Genomic DNA, 20,916 nt, shown 5'->3' on the forward strand with positions numbered 1-20,916 from the left:
TAAATCTACTGTGAGTCAGTTGAGTGGAAGGTGCCACACAAAATCTAGGACGTACTGGTCACCACAGGGTTTAGTTTTGATACACGGGCCGCGGGCAAGCAGACGGGTACCCTGTCAGAGCTGCGAGTTGTTTTAGAGCTGACTCACGTTTAATCCCTGCTGATCTGGCAAGTAATGAAGGAAATCTTGTATAGCTTTCCAGTACTAGGGACAGAGAGATTAAGAAAGTGAGGTTCTGGCTAAACCCTTTTCAGGCATCACCAGTTCTCAAGCTGGGAAGCAGAACAGAGTTTTTCCCCCACCCTCTGTGTTGCATCTTTGAGCTTCTGCTCGGCCTGTATTGTCACAGACCTTCGGAGAGAGGCTGACGGCGGAGAGGAGCCAGGGGGGCTGTTCGAGGATCTCAGACGCCCGTGACCTGGGCTCAGAAACGCTTCCAAGTGGGCTCTTCCCAGTCCGTGGGAAACCTTCTCAAGTGTCTCCTGTGTGACGGGTCCCGTGTGTGGTGTTAGATGACCAGGACGAACAGGATGGAGCCTCTCTCCAGGGGTTTGCAGTCAAGCTGGAGTGTGAGCTGGAAAACACACAGTTGTAGTTACGTAACAAATGCCCACAAGGTCGTAACCACAGGTGCTCCATGAGCCGACGGGGGAGGAGTCGTCCGAATCAGATAGCTGATGCTGGCTTGTCAGGCTGATTTTGGATGTGATGACGGTGCATCCAGGGGGCTGTCCCAGCCCCGCGGTGGCTGCAGCAGCAGGTTAGGCGATGCGCTGAGCAGAAGGGAAGAGGTTAAATGGAACTCGTGAAGCACTTGCACGCAGACCTAGTGGGAACACGGGAATGCATATTCATGGCATGTAAGCTCAAATTTCCAAGAATAACTTTCTTCGTACAAAATTCCAGTCACACTTGGGCCAGCTCAGTTTTGGAGATAAAACTAATTGAATAACACTTAGTGAAAACTTACTTTTATAAAAGTGACATAACACATGAGTGTTGCCTTCCGATTTCAATTTCAAAGTCAGAGAGTCTAAGGAACGAGGCAGAATAGGGGTCACACGTCGCCGAGAGAAGGCACACACAGCAGAACATCTCAGATAGCAAGTATAACTCAGGAAAATAGGAAGAGTGTGCAGTCAATGTTAGAGAAACTCACAAAGCCACTTGGGTGTTAGGTGTTATTATGGCCTGAGGTGTAAGGACGTTCTTTGAATAAAGACCTGCAGGGGCCAACTTCAAAAGGCTGTTTTCTGGAGGAGGTCGAATGTCGTTCCTTGACTGGGGGCGGCGGTGACAGCTGGCTTGTGCCTGCCCGTCCCCACCTGCTGCCCGGGACCCCAAACCTGCAGGCAGACTGATGCTGGGGAGACTTGCTCTGGCCCCTCGGTTCTGCCCCTTGTTGGCTTCCTCTTGTATTTTATTCAGAAATAAAGGTAACTGACCCCCATCCAGACCTCCTCATTCAGTTTCATTACCTTGAAATCAGTTTTCACTTCACACGTATAATTTCATTTCCTCCCGATTTAAATGTCAAACGTGACCTCCTTATTCAAGTCACGAGGGCGGCGACTTCAGGAAGGCTGTGCCGAGTGACTGCCGCTTCTTCTGGCAGAAAAGCCACGTCTCATTGTATACATTCTGCGCACTTCCAGGACCTGGCCCGTCGGGGCTACTCGGCAGAGCTCGCGGGGCGGTGCTGTCCCAGACATCAGACGGTCAGGACGCACGCAGGTGTGGTGTCGTGAGTTTTCCTGAGCCTGTCCGGTTACACGGGAGTCTGATTGGGAGACAGTGTGAAGGACTTGGAGGCAACATGTAAAAGTCTGTCCTGAAGTGGGGGCTGAGCTCACGCAATTATAAGATTTCATATTTAAGTTTCACCAACTTAAGGTCTAATTGAGAAGTGTGTCTGTAAAAAGATCCCTGGTGTGTGTCGGCGGCTCTGTACCTGTGCCGTGGGGCTCAGACGGGGCAGGACCATTGACTCTTGGATGCCTTGCAGCAGTGGAGCTTGATCTGTTCCTTAAAGGAAATACAGGACTTTCGCTGCCGATGCTCTGGAAAGACACTCTTTCCAGCATAGACCATGCAAGGAAGACGCTATGTACGAGGGTGAGGAATAATGTCAGTGATTTGAAAGAGTGTACTGGATGGTATCACAGGAGAGACTGTTAGGAAGGACGGTGCGAGTGGCCCATGAGACTTCATTCAGTAAACAGAGAAGTTGTCGAAGGTTTTCGAGAATATCATTGAAATATTTTTTTTAATAACTCTTGTTCTTCTGCTGGAAGCCCGCGGTCTCACCTGCAGTCCATGTCCTTACCCTTCCCCCAGGGACGCACGTTTGGCTGAGCGTGTTATTCTCGGTCAAGCGCAGCCGCTCCCCCTGGGTCTTCTCCATAGTGGTCATTCCCCACTCACCTCCATGCTTCTTCATTCTTGGCCCGTGGCCCTTGGCTTTCCCATTCTTTGTCTTATGCAAGTAAGAGTTGTATGTTTGTTTATTTCATTAAGCAAGTTTTTGTTTTGTTTTTTTAAGACTCTGTACTAGGCACCATTCTTGGTTCTAGGCGAACTCTCTGCAAAGAGTCAGGCATTCAGTATTTTTGGCACGGTGGGCCACCAAGCGTCTGTTGCAAGGGTTCATTTCTGTCATTGTGGCGTGAAAGCGGCCCCAGACCATGTGTCACGAGATGAGCGTGGCCGTGTTCCCGTCAAGTTCATTTGCAGAAACAGGGGTCAGGTTGAATTCTGGCTCAGGGGCTGTAGTTTGCCAGTCCTGCTCCTGAGAACCAGACAGAAGTGCCTGCCATCCTGGGGTTTACACCCTCGTGTTTTTCATATCTCAAATTCCTTCTCTTCTGTTCCCTATTCATATTGTTTGGGGTGAGGGGCAAGAGCCCAAAACTTCAGTTCCACTTACTGGCTGATAAGAAAGCCTCTTTGTTGTAACTGTACATTCTTTCCCACCAACACACACCACTCATTCTAACCGGTTCCCTGGAGGAAGGGAAATAGAAAACAACCACATTTTTTGACATGGTCTCGTTAGTAACAAGACTCACAGAACTTCTCTTCCCGATGTCCATCGTCAATCATGGGACCCGAGGACAAATGTAAAGTCTTTAGTTAGGAAAACCGCCCTTGGTGAGAAGGTGTGTGTGGGAGGTGGGGGGGGGTCTCCGTGTCTTTCAAGCTTTCTGCTCATGGCTGGTGCTGGTAGCTCCGCCTTCACCCCTAGGGAAGGGACACTCCTTTGACTTTGTATGGTTATAGTAAGAACATATACATACTTACAAAATACATGTAAAATATAATTACGAGCTGCAGTGGCAGCTAATGAGAATGATATTTTGTCTTCCTACAATGTCCCTTTAAAATTCCCTCCAAATGCTTGATGCGCTGGCTGTCTTGGCAGGTGCCCGCTAGTCTGTGTACTAGTGGAAAAGCATCTCTTCTGTCATGCATGCGAGATGAGAATTTGCTCTTATATCCTGAACTTGAGAATTCCAGTACACACTTATTTAGTGAGTTGGGCATATTTGTTAAATGAAGAATTGCAATCAATTTGAATTTCTTGGAAACAGTTCAGGTGCTAAGAGCTTTATTTGAGGCTTGTAGATTTCAGTTCCCTGTAGAATTTTAAAGTTGAATAGTCACTTATAAAGGAACAAATACGCTCTTGACCTCTGAGTTCTCAATTTTATTTTCATTATTTTCCAAAAAAAAAAAAGCGACAGTTTAACTTTATCTACTGAATCTGTAGCCTTTTGTCTGGAAGTGTTCAGCTCTGCATTCTCAGCCGCAGACTCGTTCTGTTCTACAAGCAGGACGTAATAAATGCATTTGTTTTAGAGAGAAAAGTTGTATTTGCATTTAGGTAAATCTTGCTTTCTTTAAATGTAATTGTATGATGCCTATCATTTCTGCCCTAATCTAAAAGAATTCTCTACTTTTTTTTTTTTTTTGCCATTTTTGGTCCACTTGATCTTATCCAATAAAGATTTTTTTAAAAATCAAGATTTTATATTAACTTGGAATCCTGGCTGTGGTTCTAGGGCTGGAAGGCAGGTTCTGGCCAGCCCTCCACTCGGGGCTCAGCGAGGGGCGAGGGTCTTGCTGGTGGGACCCCATTCTGCTCGATTCTGCTCTGCCTTCCCCGCAGTCGTGGTGTTCAGACGGTGTCAGCTTTTATTAAGATGAATTATGATCATTTCCATACAGCTGGGTGGCAGTTGTGGGCGTTTACATTATCAAAGCAAAACTCAGACTTGCTCAGCCAATTTAGATGTCAATGAAACATTTGTTACTTATTTTCAGTTTTATCATTGGTTGTAATTTATACTTAGAATTGAAAATGTTAACATGTGTGACTGAGTTTGTTTTAATTAAGTGTATAATTAGGCTAATGAACCTTGTGAAAATGTAGTGGTGCAATCCTTAATATAATCTAAGCAGTTAAATTTCTAATTATGCATCAAAATCATGTAAGAGATGCCGCCTTTCAGCAGCTTGCTTTCTGTGGCTCTTCTTCTTGCCCTTTTTTTGGGGAGGGTAAGAAGCCTTGTTCAGAAGCTGTGATGGGAGGCTTAAAAGAAATGTGTGTGTATCTCCTTGTCTTTTATTTTAGGAAGATTATTCAGGAATGAAATCTGTACATTGTGGTCATAGTAATTTCCCCCTAAGTCTTGGAAAAGTTAGCGGAAACAGGAAGAGTAGATTTGGGGATGTTTCAGGTTGACCAAGAAGAAAGCCATTGGCTCAAAAAGCATCCGTGAGACTCATGCGGCGGGGACAGAGGTGCAGGGCCAATTTCCCTGAGCCCTGGTGCCCTGTCTTGGCAGACCTGCCCTCCCTGAGGCGAGGGATCCGCCCTGGCCCTCCTCCTGTGGCCGATCGGTCCTGCCCTCGCTGTCCCCCCAAGCAGAGCTTGCCCGGCTCCTCCTCCTGCTCCCTCTCTGCTGTTTTTGGCCAAGTGGTTTCCTCCTCTGGCAGAAAATGGTTGCCCCTAATAAGGAGTCCTGGTACCAATGGCCAGGAAGGAAGATCAGTCTCCACCCCAGCACAGCTTCACGCCCAGGTGCTCGGAGCTTCCTGGCCTTTGGTGACTTTCCCTGAGGAGTGTGTTCCAGGAACACAGAACCATCGGTACGCCAGCCTTTGTTTCTTCCCAACAAATTCTAGCTGCTGGCTGAATCTGCAGAACAGGTTCCCAGAGTCTGAGTTGAGTTGTGCCGCGTGAGCTGCTGCTGCCCCGGGAGCGGGGCGTGGACACGCACCTGCCCAGCCCCACACGGCCCCTGGAAGGTGAGTGGGCCTGGTGTTGACCCCTCTTCAGGGGGACTCTGGGTCTCAGCCTGGCCGTGTGCTGTCAGCTCGGTTTTCTTGTCTTTCGTTGGATCATCCCCCTCCTTTTGTCATCATTGTCACTCAGTGAAGCCGATGAGATAGTTTTGCAGATTGTACGTCTTTCCTTTTGAATCAGTCTGTCCGTGTGGAGAGCGTGCTTCTAACAGTGTGGTCAGGCGCCTCCACGCCAGCAGGCTCCTCACTCCCCTGATCCTGTCTGTTCCATTCATTCCCTGGTCACTCGGGTCGTGGGGGTGCGATGCACTTTGTCGCTCAGGGTGGCGTTCTCCCCTCTCCGCTCCTCCAGCCCCACCGCCCCCTCAGTTCTCTGCTCTCTGGTGCTGAGAAAGAGGGTTCTGGGATTTTTTGCGATGACTTCAACAGCTTTGGATTCTAAAACCTCATTTAATAAGCATCCATGCCATTTCATGAAAACGTGATGGTGCACTGATGTATGGTTTGTAACGTTTTTACTTATGGTAGAATTACTCACGCGTCGGGCCACATGTGAGGGCTTGTTTAGAAAGACAAGCCATTCAATAAATGAAGCATGTCACACTTTTTTACTTTGGATCATTATTCTGGAGTGATTCCCAGGTGATCATTCTTTTTTTCCCAGGGGGAGAAAAAAGTAGATTTAAGAAAAGACATGATTATCTAGATGAATAGAAATACAAAACAAAATATTGCTGCCACTTGTAGAATTAAATCACGGCTTTCCAAGTTGTATTATTTAAACTGTCATAAATACTGACAGGATCCTTTGGAGGTAAATTTATACGTGTGAACAAATTACTGGTACTAGTTACCTGCTGAGTGATTTCCATTAAACCTAGTCTGTCTGTCTGTCTCTCTAAAAATCTTCTGTGGTCTGTTTTAGAAGGCACAGAATATTCCAGAATACATAAAGACATCACCATGATCAGTCACTTGAGACCACAGATTTTCCCATCCTGGGAAATCACCTGGGACCTCGCTGACTAAAGGCTACCCGGTGAACTGGGGTGACCCTTGGTGGGGCATGTCTTCCCTTGGGGACGGAGCACATAAACCTCAAAGGAGCATGCTGGTCCACAGAGGCAGCTGTGAGCAACAGGCGTGGCACCCAGTCTCTGTGGCTCTGCAGGGACCGCCCATGGGTGGCCGAGTCACCTGTCCCCTCAGCTGCTGTCCCTCGTGGATGCCAAGTGGCCCGGGGTCCCCTCCTGGTTCCACTGTCAGCAGTGAGAGATTTCATTTGATTTCTCTGATTATTTTGTCCCATTCAGCAAAATTACAGGCAAATCTTAATGATTTGATTCCTTCGATAGAGCACTTTGTTCAGGTGTCCAGGGAAGCAAACAAACAGGTGGGCAGCTCTGGCAGACAGCTGGCAGGCTTGGGGCATTTTGGTTGTCCCTTAACCCTGGCGTGGCCCATGGGAGGTTCGTGTCCCGCCAGGTAGGGTCTCGGGCTGCTCATGCTCATGGAGGTGCGTCAGCGTCCAGCTTCTTACCTTTGAGCTGAGAGAGTTTCTATTTATTTAGCTCCAATATGTGGTTGCAAGTAACAAGAAATGACCTACGTGGTGGTTTTTTCATCAGTCACTAAGCTCCTCAGACTCTTAAACTAGTAGTTGCTCATCCTCAAATAACATGACAAAAGGCGATGTAAATGTTATCTCTGATTCTTACAAGGAGGTATGTTAAGCTGCAAAATAACAAGCACACATGCACACACACACACAAAACCAATGGACCTTTGCTTCAATTCAGTTCATTTCAGCGAAGTCCTGTATTTGGTATAAATGACACTGTCATGAAAAAACAGGATCTGAATCTAAATTTTGCCTCACTGATTCTATTTTGCAAAAAGCTTATTGTAAATTTGAGACCTGTTTGCTTCAGCTAAACTCAGTCCCCCACTCATGCAGCTGTCACTTGTCAAGACCCCATTGCTCGCTGAGTGCTGGGGCAGGTACTGCTGCTGCCCCCCGACCCCCATCTTCCTGGGGCTTCCAGCAGGGGTAGGGATGAGGGGTCCAAATGAGGAACAGTAACAGGGGAGTGAGATCTGAAAGAGGAAGGCAGCTTCCTGTTGCAGCGTCTTTCTCCTGCAAAGCCCATCCAGGGAACGGAGTGTATTTCGCTCCACGGGGTACACAGGCAACTGGGAATCGTGTCTTCAGCTTTAATTTAGGCAGCACTCTAAATTCTAATTCTGTCTATGTGGGCATTTTTGTTAATCTCTAAATATTAGGATTATAAGAGAAAATGCAAGCTTTGGACACGTTCATAAAACTTTTAACGTGATTCAGAATACATGCTAACCAGCGAGGAAGTCAGGGCGTTGGCACTAAGGGAAGATCCCCCCTCCTCAGAACGCTGTCATCATGCTGTTGGCTGGCTGTCCCGGGGGGAGAGGAGCGTCCTTCCTGTCAGCCAGGGGGTCAGCGTTCTAGGCCAAGGACATTTGTGACATTTACTTCTTTGTTCCCTCCATCTTGGTCTCTACAAGTCCATTCAGACTTTTGTCCCCCCCTGAGGTTTGAGTGCGTGTTGAAGAGGTGAGTGGTAACTGGCGGTGCCGGCACTTGTCACCAGCATTCTCCAGTTTCTTCAGATGGGAATAATGGCTGGCTTTTGGGGACCTGACTGGTTCTGAAGTTCAGAGCACGAGTCCCTTTCAGACTCAGATGCCAAGGGTGGAGACTTCTACTTTGGAAGTCTTTCCGGTTTTCCTTCTCCCGTCTACCGTGTGGTCAGGTCGGCTCCTCCTCCTTCCCTGTCCTTGCACGGAAAGACGGGGCTGCCGTCCGCAGTGTCCCCGCTGGCTTAGAGCAGGACACTGCCACAGCTGTCCACTACGACACACCGTCCGCACTGCAGGCTGTGGCAGTCCAGCTCTGCTCGAAGCAGTTTGAAGCAGAGAGAAGCGTGCGTTTGTTCCAGAAGCGTAGCACGACCAGACCAGCCAGAGACGATCGCCCACGTGTACCGGGAGGACCCCCTCCTGCACACCACTTACACTGTCGGGGCTTTTGTGTTGGTGTTGTTTTAAAACGTACGAATAGCACTCTAAGGCACCCCTTCGTTGGGCAGCCTTTGTAAATGTGACACCCATGTTAGAGCAGGGGGGCCTTGTGCAAATACTCCGTGTGTAATGACCTGCCTTCTTACTGTTCCAGGACCCTGGGGCTGTTAGTAAAGCGACTGGAGAAAGGTGGCAAAGCTGAGCAAGAAAACCTTTTCCACGAGAATGACTGCATCGTCAGGATTAATGACGGTGACCTTCGGAACAGACGATTTGAGCAGTAAGTGTGTGCTGTGCACTGGGGCCTTGGACCCCGCATCTGCCGTCTCCGCCTTCGCGCTGCGGAGGGGCGTCTCCCACCATTATCTGGCTTTTGACAGTTTAATCAAACTGCAGGTACTCACGGCCATGAGACTTTTTCCAAATGCCCTCTGACTGGTGATACAGCACTTCTTAAAATGCCATGGGCCCAGGTTAGGCCTTACGCTTGGGCCACATCCTCACCTTTGGGAAAATTCACTGGGTTACTGTTTTTTATTAGACTTTTAACTCCCGTTTTCAACATTGTTGAAACTCGGGACAAACAGGCAGACAGAGCTCCTCGGAACCACGTTGTCCACTCGGATTTTCCTCATCCTGGCTCCAGCCCTTACTCAGTCAAAAAGATAAAAATTGTCCAATTCGTATAAAGCAAGGCAAGAATGAGCAGAAATGATGAGCACGCAGTTTAAGACCCGAGTAGGGACCCAGATGAGATGGAACAGCTTCTCAGCTGCTTGTGGGGTGGCCTGGGGACCAACACCCCTTTATGTTTTGAGTCACCGAGGCTGCATCTGCGCTCCCGAGATGCTTGCGTGCACAGGCGTGGGTGGGTTTTTCTGATAAATAATGGAGAGTCGCTTTCTGTAGTTTTCTATTTTTAAATCTAGTTCTTTGAATACTCATTTGGTCCCCTGATAGAGAAGTATTGTATGATTCTTAGCAGGTGTAGTGGGTAATGTTGTAGAAAGAAGGCTGGGTTTAATTTCTGTTCACACTGGAGTGATAAACACCTCTTGTGCTTAAGGGCACAGTGAGGGTTAATGAGTCACAGGTGAGTCACAGGTGAGGGCCCTGTGTTTTCCGTGTGTTCGTGGAGATCTTGTGACTTAGTGAGAGATTTGTATTTGGAGAGGCTGCCCTGCCACCACCAGACCTCGCAGACTTTTATCAGAATTTGTGTCCGGCCTCAGCAAAGCCTGATTGCTGTTCAGTGAGGCCCACTAGCCTTCAGGTGCTGATTCTGCTTCTCTCACAAACTCAGGGCCCAGCACATGTTCCGCCAAGCCATGCGCACGTCCATCATCTGGTTCCACGTGGTCCCCGCGGCAAATAAGGAGCAGTACGAGCAGCTGTCCCAGAGCGAGAGAGGCGGCGACGGCTGGAGCCACTGCAGCCCCGACAGCCAGCGTGCCGAGCCCCGGGGCACGGCCAGCGCCTGCATGGGGCCCCTGGCGGCTGCGCAGAGGACGCTCCGGCCGCACCCCGTGCCCCCCGAGCTCGCCAGCCCGCACCCCCGGCCGCCCGCGCCTGGCGCGCAACACCCCGGCAGGCCGCCCGCTGCCCCCACCCCGGCCCCCACCTCCTTCGGCTCTGGCCTCGGCGGTGGCTACAACACCAAGAAGGTCGGCAAGAAGCTCAACATCCAGCTGAAGAAAGGTACCACCGTCCTGTGAGCCCTGTCCTCTGTCCTGTGTCCCCATCCTCTGTCCTGTGTCCCCTGTCCCATGTCCCTGTCCTCTGTCCTGAGTCCCCATCCTGTCCTGTGTCCCCATCCTCTGTCCTGTGTCCTCTGTCCTGTGTCCCCTGTCCTGTGTCCCCTGTCCCCTATCCCCTTTCCTGTGTCCTCTGTCATCTATCCTATTCTCTGTCCTGTGTTCTCTGTCCCCTGCCCTGTGTCCCTTGTTCCCTGTCCTCTGTCCTGTTACCCCTGTCCCATGTCCCCTGTCCTCTGTCCTGTGTCCCATCCCATGTTCTCTGTCTCATGTCCCCTGTCCCATGTCCTCTGTCCCGTGTCCTCTGTTCTGTGTCCCCTGTCCTGTGTCCTCTATCCTGTGTCCCCTGTCCCATGTCCTCTGTCCCGTGTCCTCTGTTCTGTGTCCCCTGTCCTGTGTCCTATGTCCTCAATGTCCTCTGTCCTGTGTCCCGTGTCCTCTCAGGGAGCTTGTCTCAGATGTCAGCCTGCCCTCCCCAGGCGCCCTCAGTCCTCTCATTGTCACGTGAAGGAACTGATAGAACCCCTTCTTTAAAAAGTATTTAAAACTGTTTTTTATGCTTTTCAGACTCATTTTGCTGTATGAAAATTGAAATATAGAAGTTCCAGTATTAAGGCTTTAGGGCCTCCTGTCCAGCACAGGGAACGATGTTCAATGGCTTGTAGTAACCTGTAATGAAAAAGATTGTATACTATGTATAACTGAGTCACTGGGCTGTGCACTGGAAACTTAACACTACACGGTAAATAAAAAAAATCAGAAAAAGTTCAAAAGTATATAAAGAAATAAATAGTTATGTTTCTGTGTAAAAGGCGGCAGGTCCTGCTGCAGTCCCACTTCTGATCAGTTTCAGGATGTTACCGTCAAGCCCAGAGCAATAGGAGGCTTCGACTGTGTGGATCCCCCACCTGCCGTGCACAGGCGGCCCTCAAAGAGGACGCAGAGGCTCCCCCGTCACCACGTTCCCTTGGGGTTGGGAAGGGTGGCTTCGTGGTGAGATGCAGGGAAGCTGGGCCGTGGGCCCCTGGCCTCCTGCTCTCCCCGTTGGGCCTTGCTTCCCCTTCTCCAGGTCGGGGGCGTGGTGGGCCTCGCTGATACTTTATTACGACGAGCACCTCACATCTGAGGGTCTGTTTAAGGGTCCTCTTCCCATAGCCTGTGCTGCCCACCCCCACCCCCCCGGATGCCCAGCAGACCGCTAGCCTTGACCTTCTGACCTCCAGCCCCTGCCCCCCCACCCCCCGCACTGAGATACCCTGTGGCCATTAGTCGTCCATTTCAGCTGACCATTTTTATGTGTATTTTAAATCATGTCTTTGAAAACAGCATCATTGTGAAGAGTGCTCCTCCTTTACGAGCTCGCCCAGCCCCTCAGGTAGGTGGGGGTGAACCCAAGAGGGGCTGAGTGAGTCCTCAGGTCAGGGCTGCCAGCCCCAGATTCTCACTGGAGTCCTTTCCATCTCCTGGCTTTGAGACCAGCCTTCCTGCTGTCTGGGGTGCGGTTCATCACATTGTCGACTGTCAGATTCCTGTTTCTTCTCTGAATCCTACTTTTTCGGAACTTTATGTGAACCATAGATTCTTTCTCGTTACTGGCTGTTTAAGCTCCAAACACTTGGCTGACCTGATCAGGAATGGACAGCCTCAGTCCACCCTGGAAACCCCTTACAAATGTGGTCAGGTCAGCTTCAACCCCTTTTAGCTCTGTTAACGCCTGAATCAGGAATAGCAGAGCGTCTTTCTTCCCTTTTCTCCGCTCAAATGACAGGACCTAGGTTTTACGCAAAAGCATATCAAGACAGACAGATGTTGTATAAAAAATAAAATTATGCTCAGGATCTCCAACAAAGAAAGAATATTTTCCATCGTCATGAAGATATTACTTCATATATATCTCTGCCTTTTTACTCTGATACAGGCATATTCACTATTGAATTACAGTTTTCCACACAATCATTACATTTTAGCACCTTATGATATAATATGAACTTTTAAAATGAAGTGAAATTTTGCCATTAAAAGAATTACTCTTTTTAATACAGAAATTTGTAGTTTTACTTTAATAGCATTTAAAAAGGCATGATTGTGTTTTACAGGAACTAATTTAGAAAGACTGTGCTCAACCAGCGTAAGAAAGTAGAAGTAATGGTTTTCTTTTAAACATTTTTCTGACCTTGAGTGCTCTAAACAATACCGAGCCTCAGAGGTCTGTCTTGATTTTAATTTATTAACTGTGAGAATGTCTGACAAAAGGCAGAAAACTGCCTGTGTTTTCTGCCAATACTCACACAGATTTTATATAAAAAAAATAGTGTTTACTGTAAACAAGAGGGAGGACGATGCTGACTGCCTTTGACTTGTACCAAATATAGATGTTTTAATAGTAATGACTGTATGAAGTTGAACAAGCTTTCACTGTAGTTACCAGGTAATATTTTTATCAGTTATTATTGTTACACGTAACACTTTCAGTGAAGGATGTCAGAAACGCAGGGTTTGTCAGTGTGAAACTTTAAATTCAGTGCAAAGTGAATGACATGAGTTGAGTGACAGAGGTTCTTCATAAACTGAGATCCATCCTAAAACCAAAAGGAAGCCTTTGTGGTCATGCTTCTTTGGCATAAGTTTGGAACTACGTCAGGTAACCTGTCGGAAGAGAATGCCCCTATGTACTTGCTTCCATAATTATGACTTCTTAATATTTATTGTCATCTTGGCATCCCCAAATCCCCTGCTCTTTTGTAGAAATTAACTCTAATGAAGTCAGAGGAGAAGGTCGATAATATATTTCAGTCAGTGCAGAATGTTCTGTTGGCTTTGCTAAATGAAAATTGATATCTATTTATCTTCCTTTTAAAGGTCACTGCCTGCACTTTTCGCTTACAGATTTAGGGGCTATTGCTGCTGTTTTAATAGTATTGAGGTTCATAGAACAATCAGTCTTTGTAGTTCATACAAGTTAATATTGCAAAAGGAAAGCAATTTAGAATTCTTCCTTAATAAACGTTATTGCAAGTCATTAGAGTTTCATGAAAGCACAGAGACATATGGGAAAGTCCCAGCAGAATAATTAGGAAAATCTCATATAGACAACATGCCATTCAGGTCTTCACGGAAGACTTCAGACAGTAACAGCCCAGGCGCGTTAAAGTGATTTCAGACTTGAAGTAAACGAACGTTGTGTTTGAACTTGAAAATATTCACAGTAGGTTTTGTTACCAGTATAATTATTGTGTTTTCTTCACTTGTGCTTCATGTTTCTTCTTTAACCCACATTTTTATTCATGTTTATCTGCCCATGTGTGTTTACTGACAGAATCATAGCCTTACAGTTTTTTAACTGAGTGCTGCATCAGATTAATGAATTCTTGTGTAGATTTTTCACCTTTACATGTCTTTTTCTTCTGGTCTTGAGCCAGTGTTTGTCCTGATACCATTTTAACTGGCATGGAACCTAGTGTCTTAGAAAGTAACTTTTTAAAAAGCTCTGGTAGAAATTAATCATTATTAGAAGCATTCTAAAAATTCTGTGGTTCAGTAGAAATTTGTCATTGTTGCATTTTTTTTCCTTGGCTCCTTCTGGCTTAGTGCACGTTGGTCTGGTGACATAACCTCTTTTCACTGTATTGAGCCTCATAAGAGCACCTGTCAGGAAAGCTGCTGGTGAACCTGGAACTGAAATCATACCCACCAGCACAGTCTGTAAATGCTCCTTAATTTCAGGACCTTTAAACGTTATGTATGATGACCCTTAGACCGAGATGGGGGTCTTCACTGGGCAATATGCCTCCAGCTCACCTTTTTTTTTGAGAAATAAACATGGTCAGATTTAGGTGAATTAGAAGAAAACTAGGCAAAGAAAATATGATTCATCCTATCAATTAATCGGTAAATTGCTGTGATAATGAGAGTTTGGGGAGACTCTGTATTCTGCATCTGGAAAGGGTCCTCGTATCTCTGTTTCTGTCCCATCTCCCGGCCCGTGTCCTCGCCCCTGGCCCACCTCCTGCCCTTCAGATGTGGGTCCGTTTCTGCGCTGTAACACTTGTACAGGAGGTACTATGGGTTTTAACAGAAGGTGTTTTTTTTTTGCGTATAGAAATTGTGTATTTTCATAATCAAAGTTTTAGACCAACTTAAAAACATTCACGTTGTCTTTTACTTTCTTCTGCTTTTGTCTAGGTTACCATTTCTTCTTAGGCTAATGAATTTTGATATATATGTATACATATATTTATACCATTTAAACCTTCCATAATAATTCAGTCTATTTCAAAAAGTTTATTATAGCTTTTAAAGTATTAAAAGCAACGTAGGCCAGTGTGAAAGTTACAAAGCGTCAGGTTGAGGTAGAGAGTATTCATAAATTCTTGATGTCTGGCGCACCTGTGAAATCCGAGACGGCTCATCTTATTTACCTTTTTTTCCTGTGATTACACTCAGGCACAGAAGGCTTGGGGTTCAGCATCACTTCCCGGGACGTCACAATAGGAGGCTTAGCCCCAGTTTACGTGAAGAACATCCTCCCCAGAGGGGCTGCCATCCAGGACGGCAGACTCAAGGCGGGGGACAGGCTCCTAGAGGTGAGCGGCCGCCCTGCATCGGGCTTCTTCCCTGGTCCCGGGAAGGTTCCGTTCCCAAGGGTCAAATGCATTTTAACCTTTTCAGAAAATACTAAATTAAATGATAGATTTTAACAGAAGGATGCATCTGAAAACAGTGTATTCCTACTTCTCTTTTCTATGTTTCCAAGTTACTTGATGAGAAATGGCTTCTCATTTAGTTTACCCATAAATTTTTAGTTACTCGAACATTTGGTTTATGAGATAACATAACGTTCTGTCGTGATGTAAGTCCAGTGTCTATTAGATTACATTTCTGGATGGCTTTAAATTCATGTCTGGCAATGGAGAAATGTTATCTGCTGGGGAGTCAGAACAGAGACAAATGAAGTTAAAGGAAAACAGCGTGTCTGGGTGAGGGCACGAGGCGATGTTGAAAGGCCAGCGTGGGGAATGGATTGAGAAATAAAAATCAAATGTCAGGAAAAACAAGAAATAGTTCTCCAAAATTGCCTTACCATGCCTCCGTAGACTGGGTCTCGGTCCGTTGGTCTTTGAGGCTCTTTGCTGTACAGAAAGTCACGTGATTTCTGTTGGCATGAATGTTGTACGTATGGAAATATAGAGGAGAAAGGCTGAGAAGGAGTAGACCTTGTTTGTGGTTTTTCTTAGTGTCTTCTTCAGAAAACACAGTCTGCATTCTTAACAGCAGGGACGGTGTCCCCCATGGTGAGCAGCGTCAAAGACCAGCGTTCTGACGGTGTCGGCCTCTTTCCTTAACTTGCAGTTTCACGTGTGGCTTTGATCTTTCCACCCCGGCTCTCCTACAGGTTTCTTGGAAAGTAATGGAACAAAGGAGTAGCTTCCAGATTTTCTCCATGTCTACATGTTGGGACCTAGATTCCTTAGTTCTTACTCTTTCGTCTTTGTTTTGTTCGTGTGATACTGTGTTTTAAAGGGAAGCCAACCTGGACTGAATGAAAGGAAAGATTTGAGTGCAAAGTGTATTTAGGGTATTGTTTCCAGAAAGGGCCTCTTGTCCTTGGGCGGTAAATGGGGAGCATTGGTCCCAGTTTTCAGCAGCAGCCTGCTGCTTCAGGGAGAGCTGCAGCTGGGATGTGAGCCCAGGCATCTTTGCCTGTAAATCCAGGACAAGTCTGGCCTTTTGTCCCCCTCCTCTCCCCTGCATCGCCCCCCACTTCCTGCATCACCGCCTCCCTGCATCGCGCCCCCCCCACGTCGCCCCATCCCTCCGAGGGGAATCACTGTATCTTTCCTTTCTCTTTCATCACAGAATCACGTTCCTTGCAACACGTTGGCAACTTCTGCTCTGCTCTTTGAGGAAGGGAAGGCCGGTGGCCTGTCCCTCTTCACAGCTAGGCTTTATTTTCTATCGCTCTCGGGTGTGTTTTAATCCTCCCTTTCCAGTGTCACCTGTGGCTGTATCTGTGCCATGTTCTGTGGGCAGAAAGCTTTCCTGAGTCTCTGGCTGTGCGGAAGCCTACATTATAAAAAGTATCAAGTGACTAGTTTTTTTTTTTTTTTTTTTTTTTTTTTTATCTAGAAAAGTTTGGCTCTCTTTTGAGCCTGTTACTACGAACCTTTTCCCTGCAGTCCCTCATAGTAGTACATGAAGGGGCTGTATAAGCGGTTTTTAGGAGGGGAAAGTTTTCAGAACATTTTAACTGCAGGAAAATTTTGCTATTACGATGTAAATAATATACTTAATTGCCTTAGACAAATGTTATTTTTGTGTAAAGGGAGTGACAGAGAATTCTTTTTTGAAATGAATTTCCACTCTCATTTCTCTTACGTACGTCATGTTTGCTGATCCTGTTGTTATACTTTCTACAAAAGTGACGAGATTCCCCCGGAATCGGTTGTTTCAGATCTCTCATGTCCTGACAGAATTCTCTTAAAACTCTTAACTCCTTAAAAAATCCTCTTAAAATTGAAAAATATTGAGCTGGAATACTGCTAGCCCTCCAGAAATAGTATTTTGTAGTGATTCTTCTTCAGTGTTTGCGCTTTAGGAATGAAAAATTACAACTTTTAAAATTGCAATGAGAGCTAAAAGATTTTTACCAAAATATTTTTAGTGTGTTTTTCCCACTCCCCATCAAAGGGGGCACTTTTTAAATTTTATGTGGGAAAACCTTGCATTCAGAAGGCCATCAGTGTATCTGAGCTCATGGCCAGTAGGTTTTGCATGAACTTGGGTTTGAGATGCGTCAGTATCACAGGTCACTGGTGAGCGCTGGTGGCTGTTGGGCTCGCAGACGGGCACGAGGACTTGCTGCCGCCCCTGGGTGTCTACGCACCTGGCCTGCATTTGTTCAGCGGCTCCCACAGCCTAGTGGTGACCAGATCAGGGCCGAATTTACCACAAAGTGAGTTCTGACCTGTAGCAGACGCGATCCGTGCCCGAAGGTGTCTTGTCTTCGGTCACTGGTACGCGTGGCACTGCAGCTGACAACTTTTTCTGTGTTTTAGGTAAATGGAGTCGATCTAGCAGGCAAGTCCCAGGAGGAAGTGGTTTCCCTGTTGAGAAGCACCAAGATGGAAGGGACTGTGAGCCTCCTGGTCTTCCGCCAAGAAGACGCCTTCCACCCGAGGGAACTGGTGAGTACATTTAGAGCACCTGAGAGGTTTCTGATGCACAGGAGCCAGGCATCTGGGCTCACGACCCGAAGGCCAGTGTTTACTGAGATGTTTTCCAGGCAGTTTCTATATTTCCTGTATCTTCCCGCCTTAACATAAGACAAACATGCTTTTCTCATTTTCTCTCTGTTTTGGAAATAGATGTCCACAACACTGAGTGCGGGAGGGTTTGAAAACCCGATCGCAGGGGTGTCTTCTGGGACAGCAGGTGTTACTACCGAGTGCTTTCAGTTGGGCTGATTGAATACAGAGACGTCGGTTATTTCACAAGTGTCACTTCAAAGGCTGATGTTGAAAGCCTGCCATGTTCATTACATACGACACATTTTCCCGTTTCAAGTTTCCATAGTACGTGCAGCCAAATAAAGATGCTTGCTTACCGTTGTATGAAAAGGAGGGCCTTAATTAAATAACATCATTGGAAATTAAAAGGCCCGAGATTCAGTAAGCCCCAGGGCCACTGATTACTAATACAGACATTATTTGGAACGACATAAATGAGATGAAAATGAAAAAGCATTTGTTTGCAGACTGTTTCACCTTCTATACATCTGTCAATATATCTGTTCGATGGGGGATTTAATAGTATTGGTGCGAGTGAAATATGTGTATAAAATTGACATAGTTCTCTTGCACGCTCTTCTGCAAAAAGCTGTCAGCTTCATTTATACGTAAAAATAATACAATTGGAGGAATCGCCTTTATCTTTTGTTCTGATGTAAGAAAATGGTTTTCCTTCAAGTACAAGTTGTATTTTAATTAGTTCAAAACTGATCTCTACTTGGGTCATTTTTGGACATTTGACGTGTCTTTCAGATAGCTTTTAGTTTTCTCTAAACGACAGTTGATCCGTATATACTGGAATGGGTAGGTTTTTGGGACACAGTTCCCAAATTTGTCCAACAGCCCAGTTCTCTTAGGCTAATACTTCAAGTGTGGATGTGTCATGATTAATAAAAATTGCCTTTTATTATAAAACAGAAATTTTAGTCATAGGACTACCCCTCCCTTGGTTACATGCACATTTACAATTTACTGTGATTTCATGGAAATTTCAGTATAGGGCTGAAAAGTGAACACTAGTGTTTTAAGTAGATTTTGAAGAAATACAAAAACTTCTTTATTTCTTTCTATTTAAAAATGTTTAATGCATTATTTCTTCATTTAAATTCCGTTTTCCATTTTCCCCCCACTGTTATCCAATTTTGTGCTTAAAATGCCACCTGATCCTAAATCTGGAATTGTCTCTATTAAATTGTAAATGAGCACTTAAAAAAAAAACACGCAGCCTTCGCTGTGATTTGACGAGGCTCAGCCCCTCCCGCGGTCCGGGGCTGGGTGCTGGCTGGCGTCGCTGGGCTGCCAGCACCAGGACGCTGCAGCCCTTCCCCAGCAGCTCTGTGCCAGCATCAAGGCTGCTTAGGGTTATTCAGGTTCTTCTGGTCCAATTTTGATCTTCCAGGCTTCTGTCTTTCCCTTCTGCTGCCTCCTTTTTTTCCCTCTTGGTTCTTTAATTTATTGCTTGTGAGCTTTTCATTAAGGAGTGAGCCAGTAGGCCGTCACTTTATTATTCACGTTGCAGCTGCTAGTCAAGATTTAAAAGAATAAAATTCTGAAAACTTAAAGGGGGGCATTTAAAATGATCTTTAAATCCAGTTAACAGAACTCTTTCCCTCTGTTTCGGGTGTCTGTGTTTAAATTCTGTGTCTAAAACAAAATACTTTTATCAGTAAGTATCTTTTTCTTGTAAGTCAGTCTTAGAACTATCTATGTAACGAAAGCAACTCGATAATACGTGAAAAAAAACCCCATTTATAACCTGTGTGATATTGTACAGTGTGATGCTTGTGGTTCAGACTGTGGTTCAGACCGTTATTATCCGGTCTAGCTATCAAATTATAATATGCCTTATAATTTAGATTTAGTTGGGAAAATTAGACAACAAAATTAGAAACAGTGCCAGGAATAGAAAAGCAGTTTGGTGAGATTTGTTTTCCTCTAGATAATAAATTCAGGATGTACTGTGAATGAGCAAGTAAAAATTTACGTCTAGAAAAAAATTTTTTAAACACACACACGAGATAATATAACCACATCAGTGAAGGTGTGGAAGACAGGGTAATACAATCGCCTTCGGTATATTTTGTGGGTTTGTAGAACCAACAATTTTCTCTTTAGAGTAAAGCTTTGTGTCCCTGTGTGTTGAAGATGGCTTTGGTCAGTCTGTATTTATGTCTTTCTTCAATTCTTCTAGAATGCAGAGCCAAGGCAGATGCAGATCCCAAAAGACACGGTAAGAGCTTTGTCTTTCGCAGAATGCAGAGATGTTGGCAAGACACGTGGAACTAACTTCTTACTAATTAATTGTGACGTTACTCGTCGTCTCTTTTCCTGGCTCTCGGTAGATACTACATAGATTTATTAAATTCCCAAGTGATCTTACCTTAGGACGACTTACTGCTGCTGCCCCAGAGAATACGTTGTGCTCGTTTCTGAACAGACAGGGGTAAGGAAGAGACATTAACAGCTTTCCCCAATCACCTGCATAACAAGAGGGACCAAAGGGGATGCTCTTAGTGATTTGACATTAAACAGACAAAGGACATCGTGAATTGTGAAGTGCTACGTTATCAGTAGCCATAAAAATGAAAGTAAAGAAGAAAACTCAATTCAAGCATAGAAGAACTAGGGAAGGCCTAAAAGCACAATAAAAATGTATCACAGACAGGAAAGACAAAACGCAGCAGCAATTTGCCTAAACATATTCACTGTCATAGTAACTTACATCTAGCAAGGGGCTAAGTCTTATTAACAGAAGTAAGTTCTCAGAGCTTAGATTAAAATGCAGAAAGAGTTGTGTCCTGTTTGGAAGACAGATCCTAAATACAGGCTGAGGATAAAGGAGCAGGCTGAGTTCCAGCAGGCGGCACTGACGTGGTGACGTGAGGCTTGCATCTCTGAACTCACCTCTTGTGTGGACGCACTGCCTGGGGTGAAAAGGGAGGGAGCTTCACGTAGATACCTGATGCCGCCCAGCAGAAATTCTAACAGGGTCTTTTTAGGCATTTAAGCCTTCATTAAGCACAGAAACATACAGGTCCCACACTCTTATGAGCAGAATGAAAATTCAACAAACCACATCCACAGTGGGTGATGCTAATATGTATTTTTCCAAAATTTGTCATATTAGGTAGACAAAGGATATGAAGAATTTCAGTAACATAATTAACACTATTAATAACATAATTTGGTTTTTTGTTATACAGTCACACACAGACAACTTTGAACCTAATAAACAAACAAAGTGTTATTTTCAAATATTGCGTAATTAACAAAAATGGATGAATAATCAGACCTCAGAGGAAAATCAGTAAACTGCCTTGAGACTATTATACGTTTGTAAGGTTAGGTTGTGGGCAATTCATAGCTTTCAGTTTTTCATGCATCAAATCAATAAGTCTGTAATAGTTAATCAAAGTCACTATGCTGTGTGTGTGTGTGTGTGTGTGTGTGTGTGTGTGTGTGTGTGTGTGTGTGTGGTAGGGGAAATTAGACAAAGTGATTCTAAAAAGTCA

The 20,916-nt window shown here is 45.6% G+C and overlaps 1 protein-coding gene across 16 annotated transcripts in view; it reads left to right on the plus strand.

Moving 5' to 3' along the window:
* LOC105099564 (partitioning defective 3 homolog) overlaps positions 1 to 20,916 on the plus strand; it is a 535,951-nt gene that overhangs the window by 274,392 nt on the left and 240,643 nt on the right. For 9 of the 16 annotated variants that reach the window (XM_064479503.1, XM_064479507.1, XM_064479502.1 and 6 more), the window contains 5 exons: positions 8,519 to 8,644; positions 9,668 to 10,062; positions 14,562 to 14,701; positions 17,174 to 17,302; positions 19,596 to 19,634. In XM_064479503.1, coding sequence (XP_064335573.1) covers positions 8,519 to 8,644; positions 9,668 to 10,062; positions 14,562 to 14,701; positions 17,174 to 17,302; positions 19,596 to 19,634 — 829 coding nt within the window. The remainder of the gene's footprint in view (positions 1 to 8,518; positions 8,645 to 9,667; positions 10,063 to 14,561; positions 14,702 to 17,173; positions 17,303 to 19,595; positions 19,635 to 20,916) is intronic. The other 7 variants (XM_064479509.1, XM_064479513.1, XM_064479510.1 and 4 more) reach the window with 1 other exon arrangement.

The sequence above is a fragment of the Camelus dromedarius genome, chromosome 26 (genome assembly GCF_036321535.1).
Source record: "Camelus dromedarius isolate mCamDro1 chromosome 26, mCamDro1.pat, whole genome shotgun sequence".
NCBI classification, from domain to species: Eukaryota; Metazoa; Chordata; class Mammalia; order Artiodactyla; family Camelidae; genus Camelus; species Camelus dromedarius.